Consider the following 23,610-nt stretch of genomic DNA (forward strand, 5'->3'; position numbering starts at 1 on the left):
ACTGACATCGATTGTGCAGGAGCCCTCTCGATTGAAGAGACAAGATGGCTTGCGGTTTTGATCCATAAATAAAACCTCACCCTTTGACTCCAGGTTGTCCGACATCTTGCTGCTGCATTTTTCGGTCTATCAGATTTAGGAAGCGACTGTCAACCGTGCTATCGCTGCATTTGTAAACAACTGGCTTTCTAGGATCCTGTTTTTACCCTTTTATGGTGGCGGATGGGAGTAAGGGGGAATGAGCAGGGGAGATGATGGCAGGGACGGGACGGGTCGTCGTACTAATTCAGGATGCAATTTCCATCCAAATAATAGATTGTTATTAACAATGATCCTCTCTGCGAACCCTTAAAATTGCCCCTTTGCCTACCCTAGCAGCAAGAGGCGAGCCCTCATTCGCCGAGCAGACTCCGCCTCCCTCTTCCTCCCCTCCTCCCCATCACTACTCCCGGCTCTGGAAATTACAACTCCTGGGCGCGCGGCGTCGGGAGGAGGCTGCGCGGGGAGGGAGACAAGAGGGGATTCCCGAGCCAGCCGGGCGCTCGCCCTCCGCCCGCTGGCTGCAGCGCCGTGCGGCCAAGGTCAGAGGCGCCGCAGGAGGAGAGGCTGCGAACCGAAGCGGAGGGTCAATCCTGCCCTCGGGGAGAGAGCCCCAGGGCGCGCTCGGCCCGCGGCAGCAGCGGCCGGAGAGAGGTGAGAGAAGGTCTCCGGGCCGGCACGGCCGCCGGAGGTAGTCGCTGGCGCGGAGACCCGGCAGGTGGCGGCCCTTGGATGCGCGCAAGAGAAGCTCGAACTGCACCTTCGGTTCCCGGGCGCTGTCCGTCGCCTCGTGGTGCTGAACCCAGCCCCAAGGCCAAGGGGCCTGCTCGCCCTCCTTCTCAAAGATCACCCGGACTAAGGGCGGGGCGAGAGCAAAGGGGGCCCCCGGACAGCTGCCCACTGGAATCTGGAACCGAAGGGCTGAAACGGGAGAGCTAGCGATCCGCAATCCAGCAGCCGGTCCTGATGTGGAGAGGAGACGCCCGCTACTGCCAGCGGCGGCGCTAGTGCTGATTCATCACCTAAAGCATCTCGCAGGCCACCGCGGGGGCAGCCGACCGGCCCTGGACTCTGGCCGCAGGTTGAAGCCTCTGGTGCAGGAGCCTCGCGGGCAGGAGGTGAGGACTCTCTTTTACCTCTTCCCCCTCACCTAATCGTCTATGGGCGGTGGCCCCAGGACAGAGAGAGGGGCGTGCCCATGGGTTGCAAAGTAGTCATGCCCGTGTGATGCTCCCTCCTCCCATCTCACTGGTGCTAACCTCACTTATTCTCCTCTGCCCGTCTGCGGAGCTTGGGCCATTCCACCTTCCACCCTGAGCAGTTCTCCGCCGGCTCAGCGATGGAAGAGGAGCTGAAGTGCCCAGTGTGCGGCTCCCTGTTTCGGGAGCCCATCATCTTGCCGTGTTCCCACAATGTCTGCCTGCCTTGCGCTCGTACCATCGCGGTGCAGACCCCGGACGGTGAGCAACATCTGCCCCCGCCGCTGCTGCACTCTCGAGGCTCAGCGCTATCCTCAGGCGCCGCCGCCGCGCCCCCTCTAGACCAGGAGGCGGCGGCTGGCCCGGCTTGCAGCGGCGCGGGCGGAAGCGCTGCTGGCGGCCTGGGCGGCGGTGCGGGAGGCGGCAGCGACCACGCGGACAAGCTGAGCTTGTACAGTGAAACAGACAGCGGTTATGGCTCTTACACCCCGAGCCTCAAGTCCCCAAACGGGGTTCGAGTGCTGCCCATGGTGCCCGCGCCTCCTGGCTCCTCCGCCGCTGCTGCCCGAGGCGCCGCCTGCTCCTCGCTGTCCTCGTCCTCAAGCTCCATCACGTGCCCGCAGTGCCACCGCAGCGCTTCCCTGGACCACCGCGGCCTGCGCGGCTTCCAGCGCAACCGACTGCTTGAGGCCATCGTGCAGCGGTATCAGCAGGGCCGCGGGGCGGCGCCGGGGGCGTCCGCAGCTGCTGCGGTGGCCATCTGCCAGTTGTGCGACCGCACCCCGCCGGAGCCGGCCGCTACGCTCTGCGAGCAGTGTGACGTGCTCTACTGCGCTGCCTGCCAGCTCAAGTGCCATCCATCCCGGGGACCCTTCGCTAAGCATCGCCTGGTGCAGCCGCCGCCGCCGCCTGCGCCCTCCGAGGTCGCCTCCGGGTCCCCGGGCGCTGTCCAGGGCGCCCCCAGCGGAAGTGGCGGCTGTAAGAGCCCGGGAGCCACCGGGGCCGGAGCGGCGGGGGGCAACACCACCCGCAAGTACCCTACGTGCCCCGAACACGAAATGGAGAACTACAGCATGTACTGCTTAAGCTGCCGAACCCCGGTGTGCTATCTGTGCCTGGAGGAAGGCCGGCACGGCAAGCACGAGGTGAAGCCGCTGGGGGCCATGTGGAAACAGCACAAGGTGAGCGCCGCTGGGCGGGGCACAGGGACACGGGTGCAAAGAAAAGGGTGCCCCCTCCCGTTGGTTAAATGAACAAGTACTCTGAGTTGGTGTTGGAAATGGGAAGGGAATGGAAAGATGACATACTAGGTCCCCTCCCCCTTGAGGCTGTTTTGATTCCACCCAAAAGTCATCCAGAATGCAGAAGCAGGTCGCAGGACTCTTTCACTCCTAAAGTTGACTAATAAGTTACATTGATGACCCCTTTGGATTTATGGCACCTGGATTTATAGAGAGACTTTCTCTTACTGGGACTCTGGATGATGGAAGTGTGGCAGGGTTGCAGAGTAAACTCTTAGGAAGACAGAAAGCCACACTCATCTTCAGGCTGCTTTAAGCCATGTTCCCAGGGACTTGCCTGGAGATGCCACCTCCCTAGTGGGAAGGAACAGCCTCTAATAGGTAACTCGCATACACTTGTGGCTGCCAATGTATCTTCATATCTAACACAGAAGGAGAAAAGCCTGCAAAATCAGGTGAGGCCCTTGATCAGACCCCAAGGCATGAGTGAGGTCAGTTTTTCTAACAAACATTCACCTTAATTTCCTAATCAAAGGCCAGGCTGAGCAACTGGACTCACTGCTAAGGTCAGTGATCCAGGTTCCTTGTTCAAAGAGTCCAACTGCAAATTTGTATGTTTATCATTCAACGTCCTCTTTCCAGTAAACTCTTGCCCCACAGAGAAGCAGAAGGTCTCCAAAGAGCCCAACAGGAAGTATGTATTCTGATTGAGGAGGAAAGACACAGGAAAATAAGGCAACTTGCCATGGTTCTCTCTTCATATCATCCAACTGGAAATGGACAAAAAGGAGAGCACAGGGGGGAGAGAAGAAGAGGCCAACCATTTATACTATAGATTTATTACATACAGTTGCTCTACAATTTCTGCTACAGTGTGCCAGTTATTTCTGTAACTCAACATTTTCAAAGAAAAAAAAATTACGAACACTTCAGAAATCTACCTTGGAGAGAGAAATCTGCATTATAGGCCAGAAAAGAGAAATCTGGAGTCGAATCTCTAATTCTAGAGCAGTGATTCTCATTTGGGAACAATTTCACTCTCCTTATAGGACATTGCCAATGCCTGGAGACAGTTTTGGTTGTGTCACACTTAGGAAGTTGCCCCTGGCATCTGGGTTAGAGGCCAAGAAGCTGTGAAATAGCCTACAGTACAGAGACAACCTCCATCAAAACAATAACCCATAAAAATATCACTACTGTCTGTGGACTTGAAAATATTCACAGCCTAAAAGTTGAGAGTTTTGTTTTATTTAGTGGAAATTTTTAGAACTTCATGCCTGGGAGGCAGCAGCTCAAGAAATCTTGAGAGAACTGCTCTGAGGAGGTGATGGGAGGAGCCAGGTTATACAGAAATTTTGCAAATAAAGACAAGTCTGAACATCAAAAGATTATCATTAATTAAAGAAAACCAGATAACCCAAGTTGAGGAATTTAGGGCTTTTCTGTATATGGGAAGATGCAACAGTCTGGGCTCACTGAAATCATTCCTTTGATATGCACCTCAGCTATTGGGGGCCAATATCCTGTGTTTTCTTCACATCCTTAGTTTCCTCAAGGCTCACCATAGGGAGTGGCTGCAGTGATAGCTACTAGATGGCTGGTATTCTTTGCTTCCTGAGCTCCCTCGGGGTTCACCAGCTCACCATCCATGGTGGCTAAAGTTGCTGGTGACTGTGCCATCTTTGTATGTTGAAATATTCTATTTCTCATGTCTCTGAGAGAAACCGTGTTGTAAGTTACACAGACCTAGATCCAACTCTCAGGGTTTGTAATTCACTTTCTATAAACATTTAAGCACAATTTTAAACCCACTGAATAATGTCTAACTCAGATAGTTGTTGTTAGGGTAAGTATAATAGTGTATCTTTACCCTCTAGCACAGTATCTGACTCACAGTAACAGATATATATTTATCATTATTATTATTATTATTGCCTTCCCTGGTGGCTCACATGGTAAAGAATCTAGTTGCAATGCAGGAGATCCAGGTTTGATCCCTGGCTTGTGAAGATCCCCTGGAGAAGAAAGGCTACCCACTCCAGTATTCTTGTCTGGAGAATTCCATGGAGGAGTCTGGCAGGCTACAATCCATGGGGTTGCAAAGAGTCAGACACGGCTGGGCGAATTACAGTCTTAATCCTTAAAAACACTAAACTTGCAGAAAGCTATAGGGCAACAGCAAAGAGTTCTTATTTGACTGCAGTGACTTGGTAATCTGAAGAAAACATGAACTGGTAGCATGTTGAGTCCTAAAATAGCTTTGAGCTAAATGAGAACGTCTGCTCCAGTGAGATGCCATTCACAGGACATTTTGTTGCATATCACTTTCTGTAGCTGCCTTGTTTATTTTATCTTTCAAGTGAAGAGACATTATTTTACAAATAAAGAAATCTTCTGCAAAGAAATTGTGAACAATTATCAAGACAAGGTTCACATTCAGATTTACAAACTGGTAAATTTTCACAGCTTAGATAGCTAGAACTAATTTCGGACATTGCCACCCAAATTTTTAGGCTTAGTGTAGAGTGGAAACCAAAATGAGTTGAGATGAATCTGCAATTTTAAAAGATTAAGTCTCTTACCTGGAAAAGTGAGTTGGATAACGATCAATGGTTTCAATAACCAAGATCATGCAGGAAAAACACTGGTCATCTTGATTTAGTGTCAACAGCAGTTTTACAACATTTCTATCTGAGGAAATACGAAAAGAATACATAATATTTGCTCAATAGAGTGGGACAGTTATCTGGGGAAAACACAGCTATGCAGAACCTAAGTGTCTCAATTTAATATCACGTCTTCAGGGAACTAAGACATACTCCTAAGTAAAGAAGGAATTCTATGAGATACTTTTGTGAAAACTTCTTTTCAAGAATGAGAAGAAGTTCTGCTATTCTCTTTCACCAGCTGCTGTTTTTCTACAGAACAGGAAATCATTAAGTGCTCCTTACCATCTCAACTAGGGGTTGGAAATCTAAAGAAAAGATAACAGAGGGAGCCCTGATGGAAAGTTTGATTTTGCTTTGTGAGCAGGCATCTAGACCACCATTTTGAGCTGTGAAGGTGGCTACTTTTGTTTGTTTGTTTGTTTTTAAGATTATTTTTTTATATGGAGCATTTTTAAAGTCATTATTTGTTATGATATTGCCTCTGTTTTATGTTTTGGTTTTTTGGCCCTGAGGCATGTGGGATCCCTGACCAGGGATAGAACCCCATGCTCTGGAAGGCAAAGTCTGAACCACTGGACTGCCGGGGAAGTCCCTAGATGACTACTTTTGAAAGATAAACTCGATTTCACACCCCCACCGTGGCTGTTTGAGTTCTTTGGTAAAACTTACTAAAGTCTCTGGATTTTGCTGTCATCATCATCACTGTCATAGTCTGAAAATCCCAGGTGCCATGACAATCTTGGTATACTCCCAGAACTAGAATCAGGACAGAAATATTTCTCTCATATCCCTATGACTGGAGGAGCCTTAATCAAAGCTTTAATTCCTCTCTAGTGCGACTGGAGCTTGCCATCTAATTAGTGATTCTTAGGCAAAGAGACATGTAAGTGACACTGAAATCTATTTTGAAACAAGGTTGATTATCACCTCTCAAAAACAGTGAAAACACTTCAGGTCTTGGCCAAACACATTTTTGAATGATTCTCCCAGAACAGCCTTAATCATTTCAAAGAATTTGATGTGAAGAAGCAATACAGTGCAAAAGATAAGACAAAGAAGGGAGGCTTTCCATGAGAGCTTCTGTCTTTTTGCTATTGGGTGGAATTCCAATTTTCCTGAAACTAGAAGGAGAGGGTCACTGTGGGATGGACCTCTTCCCTGTGTGCCGAGTCGCAGAACGTCAGCAACCACTGTAATTCCTGCTGAGTGCAGGACTCTGAATTAAAATGGCTAGAAGTTGATTCTTGAACTGAGGTAGGGACTGCTGGATAAGCCCTTCTTCAGAAGTCTTTTGAGAACCATAAACAATAAAAGAGAATCAAAACAAAATCTCATGGTACCCCAGGAATACTGTTCCCAATGAGTCAGCATTTCACAAGAGCAAAGGAGACAGTAAGGTCTAAAAATCACAGGAAAGACAGGATTTCAGGTTACTGCCATGTCCCAAGGATCTGCCAGGCTTCTCAGCAGCCTGGTCCTACCTTATTTTTACAGAAGAGATAAAGAATGGGATTTAAACTTTAAAGTCTCAGAGGAAAGACTTTCTCCATTAAAAGATAACACATAAATGACAAAAGCAGAACATGTAATCATAATTGTATATGATCATAAATATATTTATTAGAATATTTGTGGTACATTATAACACAGGGAATAAATGCTCTTTGTTAAGCATTAGAATTACAGGTGTAGAGATGTAGAAATTAAATATCATCCTCAAATTTCAATTTGCTGAGAAAAACAAATTCTAACGTTTTGGAGTTTTTTCCTTCTAGAATTCTATTATATATTTATTTTATAATTATCTTTTTTTTTCTTTAACAATACAATGTGAATATCTTTCCTGTCAATTAATGTACATCATTTTGGATGGCTGCATGTTATTCCATTGTAAGGATTTATCCACATCCTGATGCTGGACTTTATCTAGGTGTTTTCAGTCTTTTGCTGATAGGAACATTTTTCAAGCTAAATCTATGCCTATATCCTTAATAATCACCTTAAGTTAAATTTCTAAATATGGAGCTGCTATATCAAAGGAGATCTGGCTTTCAGACATCTGATTAATGTTGCCAAATTGCTTTCCATAAAGTTCATACCTATCTTTTCTCCCAATAGCAAAACTATATTTAAAAAAATTTTTTTATTTAATTTAATTTTTTAAGTTTACAATATTGTATTGGTTTTGCCATATATCAACATGCATCCGCCACAGGTATACGTGTGTTCCCCATCCTGAACCTTCCTCCCTCCTTCCTCCCTGTACCATCCCTCTGTGTCGTCCCAGTGCACCAGCCCCAAGCATCCAGTATTGTGCATCGAACCTGGACTGACGACTCGTTTCATATATGATATTATATATGTTTCAATGCCATTCTCCCAAATCATCCCACCCTCTCCCTCTCCCACAGAGTCCAAGTTGACAAGGACCATGGAGGAAAACAAATAGATGGATTGTCTTGTTTCTAGTAACCATTGCTTGCTATTTTCATTACATTATTATTAGAACTATTTTTAAAGAGGATCACAGTATCTAGATTTTTATAACTACCTGCCTGTGATCTGTCTGGCCTCAAAAACTGGTTTAATATGTATAACTATTGCTTAAATATGTGCATGTATGCTGAGTCACTTCAGTAGTGTCCAACTCTTTGTAACCCTATGGACCATAGCCCACCAGGCTCCTCTGTCCATGGAGTTTTCCAGGCAAGAATACTGGAGTGGATTGCCATGCCCTCCTCCAGGGGATCTTCCCAACCCAAGGATCGAACCCAAGCCTCTTGGGTCTCCTGCATCAGCAGGCGGGTTCTTTACCAGTCGCACCACCTATCCCCTCTTGAATTAAGGCCCATGAAAAGACCAATGCTTCAGGGCCCATCTAAGGCATTTTTGAGTAGGACTGAAAGGGGAAAAGAGATTTAGGTAAAGAGAAGTGTTTGGCAAAAATCTTCTGGGAGGTCTGAAGTTTCCAGCTTTCTGGCTAATTACTGCAAGCTGAGAGTTACTTAACAGAAATCTCTCAGAGCTGTCAGAGCATGTAGCATGGAAATATACACAATCTGAGTGGAAACATGGATTGCTTGAAATGTTGAATCCTTCACCAACTCTGGAGCTCTGGGAAATGAATTGCATAGGCTGGCTTCTGTTCCATCGGTCCCAGACTGGCTAAGAACCAGTGGCAAAACTGCTTAGACACCTGCGAACACGAGCTGACTCTGATAAGCAGAGGCTGCCTCGTCTTCTGAAACCACCCTCTGTGTTAACATCACCACTGTCTTTAAAGCTGCCAGGGCTGTAGCCTGCCTCCTGCTTGGATTTAACTCCAGGCAGGTCAGTAATTCAGGAACAACTATTAGAAAGAGCCCCTGTGTTACAAGCTTTGAAGTACCTTCTTTCCTCATCATTCCATACATCTGAAAAACAAAAAGTGTGTTTGAGAGAAAGCAAGAATCCATAAACTTGAATTGCTTTCTCTTCTCTTTGAAGACTATTTATGGAGGATAGGGGTTCAGGAGAATTGAGAAGGACCTTAGAGACTGTGGAAGGAAAACCCCAGGTTACTGCAGAAGAATGTGTTTCCTAGTATAGTACTGGAGGTCACTCCATGGCTAAGGTGTTCTATGTTTAGCCTGCAGTGGGATGTCCTGTATCTGGGTCTACACTGGTAGAGATGGGACCTTGCTTGTAGATGCCAGTGAGATAGACTGTTTTAGAAAGGAGAGATCTCCTAATCTCTGAGATAGATTAGAGGGGCTGACATGCTGGCATACTGCCTGTTTCTGTAAATAAAGTTTTCCTGGGACACAGCCATCCTCATTTGCCTACATTCTGCCCATGGCTTCTTTGGGCGATGGTTGTTTTTGGTAGATTTAGGTAGTTGTGACCAGAGATCTATAGCCTGCAAAGCCAAGAATATTTACTGTCTGGCTCTTTATGGGGGGGAAAAGTGCCAACTTCTAGACTAGGATCTCGTGACTTAAACAGTGGTCTGCAGAGCAGCAGCGGCACTGGGAGCTTTTGAAAATGTGGAATCTTGAGACCCGCCACAGCCACTGACTCATGATTTGAATTCAGCAACATCCCTAGTTGGTCCAGACAGATGTTAAAGTTTGAGAAGCCCTGATGGGAATACTTTGGGGGCTGGGCCCAACACTCTGTGCACATCATCTGAGAAGCAGTGTGAAGGGGACTCTAGGGGGAGCTGAGAGGTTTGAACCAGAGTCTTAATTACTCTGGGAATCTTCAAGCTCATCAGATTCTGGGTGCTAGGAGGGAGGCAGTGTGGTGCTCAAAAACCCCCTGACCCAGAGATAGGCAGGAAGCTCAGAGGGGCGGTGGTGCTGTCTGAGCCCTCCTGGGCCAGAGCATAGGTGTCTCCTGAGAAGGGAACTTCAGGCAGATGCTCTTTGCTGCTTCCCTGGTCTGAACAGAAACATGTTCACTGCTGTTTGTATATCTGGGTTTCCTTTGGGTTTGTGTCTTAGTCCTTCTATAAAGAAGCAAAGAGGGTGCTTTATCCACTCTTTAGGCAGTTTTGAAGGGCCTGCCCAGAGAATGAGGGAGGTTGGAACTCTCAGAATCATGAAACCCAAAGGAGCAGGAGAAAATCCAGGCACATATTGTGGGGCTCTCATGAATTCACGCCTCTCTGCTTAGAATTTCCATTTTCTAGTGTAGGCTGTTTCCTAGCAGAGATCATAACTCCAGCCTCCTCCTTTGCAGATGAGGAACATCTGAGGTTGCGGGGATTGTCACAGTTGCACAGCAATTTGTAAAATGATGATCAAGTTTCCTCCTTTGTACCTTTCAATTGACTACAAAAATGTAACAGAATACTCTGTGTATCTGAACGAAAACAGGTGGCATACGGCACCCCCTAAAGAGTCATTAGGAATGGGAAAAAATAAAGGGTTGGCGGACACTTAGTCTAGAAAGTGGAGCAGCACGTGGGGGCACAATCCCTCCCTCATTTGACTGCAATGGGCTACAGAAAAGGGAGATGAAAGGGTGAGAAGGACACAGTGTGTCCTCTTTAGAACAAATAGGATAAAAGAATTTGAGTGCTGGAGGAAATCTAGAAGATCAAATAGCTCTGTCTCCTCATTTCTCATGTGGCTACGGAAGGAAGAAGAGATTTGCAGGAAATAGAGAATAGGGAAGGATCCACAAGAGACAGGAACCGATGAGGTGGGGGAGTCTAAATGACAGGTGTAAGAGACTGGAATCGACCCCTCCAGCACTCATCCAGCAGGAGAATCTGGGCCTTGGTCACATGGCATCTGAAAAACCTGTCCAGACAGTGCATCGTTTTAAAAAGTAGGTCAAGGTTGTGTTAGGAAATTTAGGCAAGTACTTGTACTTGTCCAGTCTCCAAATTCTTCCTTATAATTTGATATCTATATATTCTGGGTGATATCTATAAAACCAGAAAACCAATAAAATATGAATAATCAGAAATGACAGTCCTCTTTGAGGCAGACAATTGTGGCTAACATCACTCCATAAATCAGTTCAGTTCAGTTCAGTTCAGTCGCTCAGTCATGTCCAACTCTTTGTGACCCCATGAATTGCAGCACACCAGGCCTCCCTGTCCATCACCAACTCCCAGAGTTCACTCAAACTCACGTGCATCGAGTCGGTAATGCCATCCAGTCATCTCATCCTCTGTCATACCCTTCTCCTCCTTCCCCCAATCCCTCCCAGCATCAGAGTCTTTTCCAATGAGTCAACTCTTCTCATGAGGTGGCCAAAGTACTGGAGTTTCAGCTTTAGCATCATTCCTTCCAAAGAACACCCAGGACCGATCTACTTTAGAATGGACTAGTTGGATCTCCTTGCAGTCCAAGGGACTCTCAAGAGTCTTCTCCAACACAGCGCTCAGCCTTCTTCACAGTCCAACTCTCACATCCATACATGACTAATGGAAAAACCATAGCCTTGACTAGCCAGACCTTTGTTGGCAAAGTAATGTCTCTGCTTTTTAATATGCTATCCAGGTTGGTCATAACTTTCCTTCTAAGGAGTAAGCGTCTTTTAATTTCATGGCTGCAGTCACCATCTGCAGTGATTTTGGAGGCCAAAAAAATAAAGTCTGACACTGTTTCCACTGTTTCCCCATCTATTTCCCATGAAGTGATGGGACCAGATGCCATGATCTTAGTTTTCTGAATGTTGAGCTTTAAGTCAACTTTTTCACTCTCCTCTTTCACTTTCATCAAGAGGCTTTTTAGTTCCTCTTCACTTTCTGCCATAATCATGTGTTATCAAATGTCTGGCTACCTCTTAGCTGAGCTGTGTACCCACATGACTAAAATTCATCTCTAGCACTCACTGAGGATAACTTGAAAGTTGATGACACCTCTTGACCTGTAATTCCTTCCTCTGAACCTAAGCCACTAATGCCTATTTATTCTTCAAATGACCTAATTGCTTATTCATTCAACACTGAAATCTTCAATGCCAGTATCATGCCAGGGACCATTGTAAGCACCAAGGCTATGGAAGGGCATGTTTTTTCCTCCCAAGAGCAGAGATCTAGTCACAGGAGAGAGAAAATCAACATGTGCATAAACAGTTAAATACATTGGATAATTTTTGATAATAATAAGTACTACAATGGAAGTAAAAAATGTGATAAAAAGCAGTTAGGCAGACTTGTTCATGGGGAAAGTTGGAAAAAGCAAGATTTGAAGATTGGCTGAGAAGTAACCAGCCCAGCACAGTTCTGAAGACAGCTCGCTTCACAGGGAGAGCAAGACCCAAGAACCTTTGGAGTACATGAAGAAAGCGGATAAGTGGCTGGAGCAGATACAGACAGGATCCAGAGGGTGCAGGGAACACATGCGATTTTATGTTAAATGCAAAGGGAGATGACTGGGGGACTTTAAGCTTAGGAGTGATGTTTATTTTTTTTTAAGATTTTTTTACTGCAGTTGGAAAATGTGTGGTAGGGGGATAAGAGTAGAGGAAGGAAGACCACTTAGAGGCCATGGGAGTCACGTGGACTATAAATATGGACTTGAACTAGGAGGAAGGCAGCAGAAATGGGGAGAAGTTATTTTTTGTTGTTGTTTGTACTTGATATTCTGTGCTGTGCATGGGCTGTCTCTAGTTGTGGCGAGTGGGGGTTACTCTCTAGTGGTGGCGTGCAGCTTCTCGTTGTGGTGGCTTCTCTCGTTGTGGAGCACAGGCTCTAGGAGCATGGGCTCTAGGCGCATGGGCTTCAGTAGTTGCGGTGCAATGGGCTTAGCGCTTGTGGTGCATGGGCTTAGTTGCCCCACAGCATGTGCAATCTTCCCTGACCAGGGATCGAACCCATGTCCCCTGCATTGGCAGGTGGATTCTTAACCACTGGACCACCAGGAAAGTCCAGAAATGGAGAGAAGTTTATACATTCATATGCCGCTTAGCTCATTGGAAAAGACCCTGTTGCTGGGAAAGATTGAAGGCAGGAAGAGAAGGGGATGGCAGAGGATGAGGTGGTTGGATGGCATCGTCAACTCAATGGACATGAGTTTGAGCAAGCTCTGGGAGATGGTGAAGGACAGGGATGCCTGGCGTGCTGCAGTCCATGGGGTTGCAAAGAGTCAGACACGACTGAGCGACTGAACTGAATGCTGCTTAGTATTCTCTGAGCTTCTTTGATTCATGGTTTGATGTCTTACTATTTTTGGAAAATTCTCATCTATTATCTTCAGATTATTCTTTTGCTCTGCTCTCTGTCTCTTTTACTGCCGGTTTTCCAATTTCATGTATGTTACACTGTTTGATATTGTTCCACAGTTCTTGAATGCTCTGTTCTTTTCCCTTTAATCATTCTTTTTGTCTCTGTGTTACAGTTTCCTTAATTTCTATTGATCTCTCTTTAAGTTCACTGATTCTTTCCTAGACTGTGTCAAGTCAACAGACTAGTCTCTTTTTATCTTTCCTCTGCATTTTCTCAGTTGTCCTGCCTTTCCCCAGCAGTAGGAAGCCTTGCATGATCTGGACCCATGGCTGTCTCCTGAATCTTCTCCAGGAGGATTGGTATTTTTCTTTTCCCTGTCTCCAGCCCTGTGGGGTCTTCACTTTGCTTGGGGTGGTAGGGGAAAGGAACAGGTTTTGCTCTTTGTCCCCAGTGGCTTAAGGTTTTTATTTGGAGGGAGATAAGGGTCCTGGTAGGGCTTTGTATTTTCCTGTGGTGACTGTCATATCTCTCCTTCAAGCCAGCTCTGAGGTGCAGGTGTCTCCCTTTTAAAATCTAATAGATCCTTTAGATTTTGCAAATAGTCAGATTTCACTTTTCTCCTTGGTTGCCAAAATGCTTAGAGCCAAATATTTGGTGTGTACACAATGGATACAATTTGGTGTGAAATTTATGTTATAAATTTGGAACCTCATTTCCAACTCCATTTTATGCTGCATCCTTTGTTTTTCTTTAAGTAATGCCATCTTGAATTCTATAAACCCTTGAAAGCTGTCTTAAATCCCCTTTGAACTAAATAGATTAATGAATAATCAAGCAAGTGGCTTGCTTGAATAAAGCAAAAAAGAAACGGAAACTTCTGGAAAATCTTGTTAAGAAAGTCCTCTACTTTTGAACGGTGCCCAGTCACTGTTACAAAAGCAAAATATTGTTTGAAAATGTTCAGAACAAGAAATAGGGACCCTCCCAGTCACTGGGATGCGTGACTGCTCCCTTCTCCCGTTTAGTCCCTTACAATAAAGAAACTCCAGAATGACTATGCCTGGTCTTGACTGCAGGATCATTTGTCCTGTTTTACAACTTTCCTGTGAATATCACCACATATCTCAGCTTGTTTGGAGGGTGTGAGTATCACCTCTCAAGTTGGCTTCCTGTACAAGTATTTGCAGCTTCTTCCTGATGAATATTTGTCTTCCACATAGCTCAGCAGGGTTCCACTTCTGTAGCTTGTTTGGAGGGGAAGATGCTCAGAGGGGAAGTCAGGGCCCATTAGGGCCAGAAGGCCTCGCTGAGAGGCTGTCAGTAACCATGAGAGATTTGAGATTTTAGCCTGTGTACAACTTACACATGCATTTGCCACAGTTCATGGATGTGCTCAGGAGACGTGACACTCCTGGGTGAGAACTGAAGACAGTTTATTACTCACAGCAGTAGTATAGCATGGTATACTCACAGTCATAGTATTAGCATGTTTGTGCCATTTCCATGAGCCCAGTTCCCCCAAGGTGATGTGAAGATAGCCAGATGGCATCAGCACACACAGTAAATTGCCTTATAGAAGAGAAACATGAGCTTAGGGAAGCTGAATCTTTGGTAAAAGGCATTAATCAAGCACAGGGCTCTTTGCTCCAGAGGGAGACAGTAAGTCCAGTTTCCGAGGTTGTTGTCTATGCAAACATCCTTGGAAGGACTGCCCAGGATAAAGAGCAACCAGTGCCTCACTGACAACACTCGGAGAGACACAAGAGAGCAAAATTACCTTCCAACAGGAAGATTAAATCAAAATTCAGGTAGTTCCTCAAGTGATTTCTGCTTGTGTGCATTATGGGTAATTTCTCCAAGCTCCGCTGGTTCTCAGAACTTCTTGTTTCACTTGGGGTACACAGGCTTCAGGGTTTTCTGGGTGCTGTGATAGTGATGTTGGTGGCGATGGTGGCGGAATGCCTGTGGTGCGGTCCACAGGACGTATGAGTGGTTAGGGTGACTCATTCCTGGGTGCATTTGTGTCTCCTCCAGCATGGGAAGGACAAACACCATCTCACGGCTTCGTATTTTGCAACTGAAACATTCCATTGGATAGGCATTCACTGGGCACCTACGTAACCCACAGGCTGTGCTGAGGGTTGTGGATACACTTGAAACAGGCCACAGGGAGCTCACAGTCAACTGGAGGAGAGGATAATTTTACTCCCCTGTAATATTTGTACAACTGATATTAAAAAGTGGAATAAGTGCCATATTTGTCAAGTGAATAAACTGATGAGAGAAGAGGTGGGGGAAAGGTAGTTAATTTTGCCTGGAAATTGGGAAGGAGAAGGGTAGCAAGTGAGAGATTGAAGAGAAAATGGTGTTTGAGCTGCAGTCATGAATGATGAGTAGGAGTTTTTTCAGCAGGGAAAGAAATAGTGAAAGTGTTAGTCATGTCCGATTCTTTGCATTACATGGACTGTAGCCCTCCAGGCTCCTCAGTCCCTGGAATTCTCCAGGCAAGAATACTGGAGTGGGTCACCATGCCCTCCTCCAGGGGATCTTCCCTACCCAGGGATCGAAAGGAGAGACTTGAATATACAACATTGTGTGAGGTGTGAACAAAGATATTGAAAGTCAAGTTTCTACTTTCAAACACCAGGGATGAGCATATATTCACACACGAGGGGCACGGAGACCTATGACACTACTTCTGATAAAAGTGAGCGAACTTAAATTACCCACACAGCATCTGAGACTCAGAAAACATTCTGGATCTCGAGACAGTGGTGAGATAATGATGGGATAAATGGATTCCAGAAGCGGCATTTAAGGGGACAGCTACTTTGGGAGTCTAAGAAAGATTAGCTGTTGGCTTCATTTAAATTTCAGTGAAGAATAGAAATAGCCTGGCTATAATCCTTTTGAAGGTTCTTGTAAATTTTCATTATTTTCCCTGGGTTGTTATATTTATCCAGTTTGCTAGTAAAATTTGGCAGCAAAAACCTTTTGAACATCTCAATTAGCTTTGCTGAGTTAAGAGGAGAGAGGGGGCAAAAAAAAAAGTGAGGAAACTATGACAGAAAAGACTTGCAGGAGCAAGGCAGCAGTGAAAGGAACTTGGGAAAAGGTTGATAAAGGAGTCGATTTTGCACTGGCTTTTAGATGGACAGAAGGGCCCGTCTCTCCACTTGCACACAAGAAATAAAGAACAGCACCAGAGCACAGATGTGTCATTGTGCTCAGTCACTCAGTCATGTCAGACTCTTTGCGACCCCGTGGACTGTGGCCCACCAGGCTCCTCTGCCCATGGGATTCTCAGGCAAGAGTACGAGAGCCGGTTTCCATTTTCTACTACAGGGGATCTTCCCAACCCAGGGATCAAACCCGAGTCTCTTGTATCTCCTGCATTGGCAGGCAGGTTCTTTACCACTAGCGCTACCTGGGAAGCCCAGAGTGCAGATAATTGGCACTAAACCCTAAGTGTGAATGGGTGCAGAGCAGAGTCGGATCAACAGCAGATGGCAGGGTAGGCTGCACAGAGGGGATTAGAGCTGAGTTGGGTTTCAAAGTATTGGGAGGATTTGGAGAGCTGAAAGGAAGGAGGTATCCGAATGAAAAGAAAGTGCTCTCTTTTTTTTAATAATTTGACCATGAATAATGAAAGTCTCTCAGTCATGTCCAACTCTTTGTGACCCTATGGACTATAGCCAGCCAGGCTCCTTTGTCTTGGGATTTTCCAGGCAAAAATACTGGAGTGGGTTGCCATTCCCTGCTCCGGGGATCTTCCCGACCCAGGGATCAAACCTGGGTCTCCTGCTTGTAGGCAGATTCTTTACTGTCTGAGCCACCACGGAAGCCCAACCATGAATAGAAAACTCTAAGATAAGTCCTCATCAGACATGATTGCCCTCAAAACCATTCTGTTATGGTTGCCAGTGACTGGGGCTGGCCTGATCCCAATAAAGAGGTAGTTTGGGCCATAGGTGATTAAAAAAAAAAAAAAAATCACCTGGGTTTGCCATGCAAATGGCCTTTGTACAAAGACAAAGTCAGAATTCTGGCCCAGGGGTTTGTGCATCCACCATCCTGTCCCAGGCTGATATGCTACCACTGGAACATGATCTCTTTCATCTATGGCCTTTCTTCAGGCAAACACAATCTTGCTGTGCCCTGGTCTACTTTTCTACCAACTGGGTTTTCTCAGATTCTCCATGACACTCATTCTCACGTGCTGCTGCTGCTGCTAAGTCACTTCAGTCATGTCTGACTCTGTGCGACCCCATAGATGGCAGCCCACCAGGCTCCCCCGTCCCTGGGATTATCCAGGCAAGAACACTGGAGTGGGTTGCCATTTCCTTCTCCAATCTCACGTGCTAAACAGCTTTAAATGTAAAATACCACCTAACCGGACTTTTCTTATTTACACCTGTCAGTGCTATTTTGCGGGTGACAGAGACTTACCAGTTCTCTTTATTTAATCAACTTTGTACATCACAGGCATGGGCTTCCCAGGTGGCTCAGTGGTAAAGAATCCACCCACAGTGCAGGAGACACAGAAGACGCGGTTTTGATTGCTGAGTCAGGAAGATCCCCAGGACAGGGAAATGACAACACACTCCAGTATTCCAAGGACAGCGGAGCCTGGAGGGCTACAGTCCATGGGGTCACAAAGAGTCAGAAACAACTTAGTGACTCAGTTCAGTTCAGTCACTCAGTCATGTCCAACTCTTTTGACCCCATAGACTGCAGCATGCCAGGCCTCCCTGTCCATCACCAACTCCTGGAGTTTACTCAAACTCATTTCCATTGAGTTGGTGATGCCATCCAACCATCTCATCCTCTGTCGTCCCCTTCTCTTCCTGTCCTCAGTCTTTCCCAGCATCAAGGTCTTTTCAAATGAGTCAGTTCTTTGCATCAAGTGGTCAAAGTGTTGGAGTTTCAGCTTCAGCATCAGTCCTTCCAATGAATATTCAGAACTGATTTCCTTTAGGAAATTTCCTGGTTGGATTTCCTTGCAGTCCAAAGGACTCTCAAGAGTCTTCTCCAACACCACAGTTCAAAAACATCAATTCTATGGTGCTCAGCTTTCTTTATAATGCAACTCTCACATCCATACATGACTACTGGAAAAACCACAGCCTTGACTAGATGGACCTTTGTTGGCAAAGTAATGTCTATGCTTTAAACAACAACAATACATCACATGCATAAACAATGCTGTATTGGGGACATCTTGGCAGCAAGGGCTGTGTCTTGCTCCTTTTGTACCCCCAGTACCCAGAAGAGAAGTTGGCACCCAGGAGGCCAGAGAAACATCTATTTAATATGTGAATGGTGACTCAACACCAAAATGCATTCTAATATCAACACAGTAAATGACTGTTTCAGTGGGGCCCCTTTTAACTTCATGGTGACTCTTCAACAGTGTGATTCATGCGGGAGGGGCAGTCCAGGGAACAGTGTGGAAATGAGGGCAGGAAGAATTATGTGGTTTTTCTTGGCCCCTGATGAAGAGAGCCATTTGCATTCATTAGCATGGCACACCCCTCCCCCATTATATTTGCTAGTGGTTTTGGAAACAATCCATTGATCTCGTGGGATGACAGAAGCTAACTAGAAATGTGGTTGAGACTTTTCCCAAATGTTAGCTCTTACATCTTGTCCAGAGAACAGACTGAGTCTGTTTACTAGACTGTGATTCCTGAACTCTTTAGTGCTCCAGAAGTAGCAGAAACAGAATAAATAAAGTTCGTTGTGTTTTTTTAATATATATTTTTCTTTTTAAAATTCTGTTTATTTATTTGTTTTTGGCTGCACTGGGTCTCCACTGCTGCACCGGGCTTTCTCTGGTTGCAGCGAGTGGGGACGGCTCTCTAGTTGCAGTGCACGTGCCTTTCGTTGCAGTGGCTTTTCTTGATGTGGTGCATGCGCTCTAGAGCATGAGGGCTTCAGCAGTTGCAGCTCACAGGCTCTAGAGCTCAGGCTCAGTAGTTGTAGCCCACGGGCTTAGTTGCCCCAAAGCATGTGGTTTCTTCCCAGACCAGGGGTCGAACACAAGTCCCCTGCATTGGCAGGCAGATTCTTCACCTCTAGACCACCAGGGCAGCCCTGAAGTTTTGTTTTAGCGATAACTATCCTAAAACTCGACCACTTTTCAGGGAATGAGATGGCGCATTTTAAGCAGTGCACACCTCACAGTAAGCGCCTGGAAAAGAAAGGCCAGTGTCACCACCACGACTGTGCTCATCGTGAGTGTCAAGGCCAAACACAGTGGGAAAGAAGGGGGAACTGTTTCAGGGTCCGAGATCTTGCAGGCGGCCTGAGAAGCAGCCATCACCCTAATGACGCACTTGTCTCCTTGGTGGGGCCTTTTCACCACCCTACATGAATAGGTGCTAGAGAGATGATCTATCCTAGTACTACCTGGACCAACCTTCTGGTCCTCACTGACTGATATAATGGGAAGGATTTGGGTTGAAATCAAGAGCTCTGGGTTCAGTTTAGAGCTGTCTCTTGAGATAAGTTTCTTAATGTCCCTCAGCTTCAGTTTTCACACTTGAAAGGTGTGAGGATGAAGTGAGATGAAGTAAAGAAAGGTACCAATAGTAACTGCAGGGCGCTCAGTCCATTGTAGCCCCTGCTTCTTTCCTGAAGGTACAAGCAACTTGGCCATGTCCCTCTTCTCTAAAGAACTTAAAGCCCATGTTATGGTCTACAGAAAGAGTATGCATACTATGATTCCATTCAGTGATTATATGGGCTTCCTGGTGACTCAGACGGTAAAGAATCCACCTGCAATTCAGGAGACCCAAGTCTGATCCCTAGGTCAGGAAGATCCCCTGGAGAAGGGAATAACAACTCACTCCAGTATTCTTGCCTGAAGAATCCCATGGACAGAGGAGCCTGGTGGGCTACAGTCCATGAGGTTGCAAAGAGTCAGACACAGCTGAGTGATTAACACTTTCACTTTCAATGAATATATATGAAAAAAACATTTTTTAGATCCCCTGGAGGAAGAAATGGCAGCCCACTCCAGTATTCTTGTCTGGAGGATCCCACTGACAGAGGAGTCTAGCGGGCTACCAATAGTCATAGAGTTGCAAAAGGTCAGACATGACTGAAGCTACTTAGCACGCATGTTAGAATAGGGGAAAGTATACTAGTTTGCTAAGGCTACCATAACAAATTATCACAAACCGGGTGGCTTAACACAACCAAAATTTCTTGTCTCACAGCTCAGAAGACTGGAAGTCAGAGATCAGGGTGTCACAGGACCAGGCTCCCTCTGAAGGCTCTGGGAAGGGTTGATCCAGGCCTCTCTCCTGACTTCAGGCAGCTCCTTGGCTTGTGCTGCGTAACTCCAATCTTCCTGCTGTGTGTGTCTGTCGCCAGATTCCTCTTTTTCTTTTTTTAATTAATTGGCTAATTAATTTTTGACTGCACTGGGTCTTGTTGCTGTGCGTGGGCTTTCTCTAGCTGTGGAGGGGGCCTGCTCTTGGCTGCAGCGCTCGGGCGTCTCACTGCGGTGCTTCTCTTGTTGGGGAGCATGGGCTCTAGAGCGAGGGGTCAGTAGTCGTGGCACATGGGCTTAGTGGCCTGGAACATGTGAAATCTTCCCATACCAGGGCCTGAACCTGTGTCCTCTGCATTGGCAGGCATATTCTTAACCACTGGACCACCAGGGAAAATCTTCCCTTTTCTAAAGACTTCAGTCCTACGGGAAAAGGGGCCACTCTACCCCACTACGACCTCATCTTAACTGAGTACACCTGCAGTGAGCCTCTATATCACATTTGGTGGCACTGAGGATCAGGACAGTGAAAAACTATTTTAAGTTACTAACCAGGCAGAGGGAGCCAGTTGTCTCCTCATGAAAAAAAGTGGAAGTGTTAGCCACTAAGTCGTGTCTGACTCTTTGCAACCCCATGGACTGTAGCCCCACCAGGCTCCTCTGCCCATGGAATTCTCCAGGCGAGAATACTGGAGTAGGTAGACTTTCCCTTCTCCAGGGGATCTTCCTGACCCAGGGATCAAACTTTGCATTGCGGGCAAATTCTTTACAATCTGAGCCACCAGGGAAGTTGTCTCCTCATACCCTATAAAAATATTTGGCCAGGATGGATTTGAACTGTTTTCTAGCAGAGACTAGGCACATTAAGGCAAGTGGGAGTTCAGATCCTTGTGGTGGGTCAGGGAGAATGAAGGCTTTGAGGTGGGAGAGGGGCTGTGGGTGTTGGGTGGCAGCGAGGACCCTGTAGACTCTGGGCAGGAGTGGGGTGCCGGAGAGAAGGGCTTTCAAGGGGAGCCGTGTCATCCTTCAGCTTTCCTCTGAGCCCTCGTGGTGATCACCCAAATTGATTATATTGAAAATATTAGCCATCCAGGTTTATCATAAGCAATGGTATGTTGCATCAAGACACTGTTCTGAAGTCTAAATGTCCCGAATCAGAGGACATCTAGGGAAAGAGCATGTGACTGTTTTCAGTTGTAAAATTGCTTAACTGCTCAGGGTAGAAATTTCAAATGAGACCTTAGTAACATGAATTTTTTTAGTGAAAATAACCCTATTGTTTTTTTAATTACATAAGATGATACTCATTTTTAAATATTTAGGCAATACAGACAAGATGCAAAGAAAAATGTGAAAATTCATGTGTACTCTTAAAATTCTTACTTGTGTGTTACACACACACATATATAATTACCTGAATAGTGACCACATACATAATAACATACATATGTATGCCACATTGATTTAACCATTACTCCTGGATATTTAAGGTTGCGTATGAATTTTTACTATTTTGAAATTGTATTTATTTATTTTTGGTTGTGCTGGGCCTTTATTGCTGTGCTAGGGTTTTCTCTAGTTGTGGCAAGTGGGAGCTACTCTTCCTGTGCTGTGCAAGCTTCTCCTTGCTGTGGCTTCTCTTGTTGCAGAGCATGGGCTCCAGGGCTTGCGGGCTTCAGTAGCTGTGGCTCCTGGGCTGTGGCAGACAGGATCGGTAGTTGTGGCTCTGGGCTTAGTTGCTCCACAGCAGGTGGGATCTTCCCAGACCAGGGATCGAACCCATGTCCCCTGCATTGGCAGGCAGATTCTTAACCGCTGGACCACCAGGGAAGTCCTGGTCCTTGCTTCTGATCTTTGGTTCATTTTATAAACTTCTCTGCCATATTGTCCAAAAAAAAAAAAAAAAAACTATTCAATTCATCTGTTCAGCAAATACTTATTGACTATACACTGGTAAGTCATACAGAGATGAAGCAGACAGAGTTTCCATCCTCTAAGACCGCACAGTTGAGCAGAAGAAAAGGTAAATGCATGCTGGCTACAGAATATTGAGATGTGGGCCCGTACAGGAGCCCAGAAAAGTAGCCTTTCCACCAGCCATGAAGGGGTGGTGGAGAGAGGAGACAGCATGAGGGAGGGACTTTAGGGCTGAGCTTTTTTTTTTTAGATTTATTTATTTTTATTATTTTTTATTTTTTGGCTGTGCTGGGTCTTCACTGCTGTGCCAGGCTTCCTCACTGCAGTGGCTTCTCTCATTGTGGAGCTCAGGCTCTAGGGAGTGAGGGCTTCAGTAGCTGCAGCTCACAGGCTCTAGAGCTCAGGCTCAGTAGTTGTGGCACGTGGGCTTAATTGCCCCGAAGCACATGGGATCTTCTCGGATCAGGGATTGAACCTGTGTCCCCTGCATTGGCAGGTGGGTTCTTAACCGCTGGACCACCAGGGAAGCCCTGAAAGTTTGTTTTAGAGACAACTATCCTAGAACTCTACACTTGCCAGGGAAGGAGATCATGCACTCGAACTTCAGTACTTGCAGTGCATGGCTCAGTAGTTGTGGCACAACGATTTAGTGGCCCTGAGGCACGTGGGATCTTCCCAGACCAGGGATCGAACCCATGCCCCTGTCTTGGCAGGGGGGTTCTTAACCACTGAACCACCAGGGAAGCCCTGAGCTGAGTTTTGGATGATGAGGGTGGGCACTGGCAAAGCAAGGGGGAGACCATATCAGGCAGGCATACAGGGATGCATGATGGAGCAAGACGGAGCAGCCTGGCATGTGTGCTGAGGTTGTCTGTGTCTGGCTGCTGGTCTTGCCTGTTAACTCCTACACGAACTGACAAGCCTATGTCCCTAGGGGACATAGAATTTCCAATTAATCTGGGTCTGGTTTCTGCACACGTGAGCTCTTGAGGGTCACTTGGCACTAACTGACCCTTTTATCAGAATAGGAAGTGACCGTGTCTGCCCAGGGGTACATGTAGTGATGTAGCGAGTTCCCCTCAGGCCTGCCTCTTCTTATTTTTGACCTCACCAGCATTAAGGCCTAGCCAAGGAAGTTTGGTTGGTGTCTGTGACAAATCAATATTGGCAGCTTGAAGATACCTGTTGACAAGTTGAACTGCTCCCCCTGCACGACTGGGGCAGGAGCTCATCAAGAACTCCTAAGCTGTCAACATTTTGGGGAGCTGGACTCTGAAGCTGAGCTGTGGTTGGGAAGGAGAAACAGTTCCCACCATCCCCATCTCCAGAGGGACTCAACTTACCCAAGTACAGCATGAATCGCTGATTATAGCATAGATATCTTTGTGTTTGTTTGACCTCCCAGCCAGTTAGACTTCTTGATGTGAGCAAAAGAAACCAACTATGGCTCAGTTGAACTGAAGAAGATTTATTGGAAAAATTACACTTTTTCCTAAGCACTCACAGAATCCAAGGGAGCTTTGAGAGCCAGGTTCAAAGTCATGACAGGGATTACACACAGCACTGCATGTGTGCCAGCCTGTGCTCGCAAGACTGACAA

The 23,610-nt window shown here is 46.2% G+C and overlaps 1 protein-coding gene across 2 annotated transcripts in view; it reads left to right on the forward strand.

The window, feature by feature from the left end:
• The first annotated feature begins 443 nt into the window (after positions 1-443).
• The window catches only part of TRIM67 (tripartite motif containing 67), a 61,485-nt gene continuing 38,318 nt past the window's right edge, over positions 444-23,610 (forward strand). The window contains exon 1 of one of the 2 annotated variants that reach the window (XM_025284492.2): positions 444-2,419. In XM_025284492.2, coding sequence (XP_025140277.2) covers positions 1,379-2,419 — 1,041 coding nt within the window. In that variant the 5' untranslated portion in view covers positions 444-1,378. The remainder of the gene's footprint in view (positions 2,420-23,610) is intronic. The other variant, XM_044942005.1, reaches the window with a different exon arrangement.

The sequence above is a fragment of the Bubalus bubalis genome, chromosome 4, assembly GCF_019923935.1.
Source record: "Bubalus bubalis isolate 160015118507 breed Murrah chromosome 4, NDDB_SH_1, whole genome shotgun sequence".
Taxonomy (NCBI): domain Eukaryota; kingdom Metazoa; phylum Chordata; class Mammalia; order Artiodactyla; family Bovidae; genus Bubalus; species Bubalus bubalis.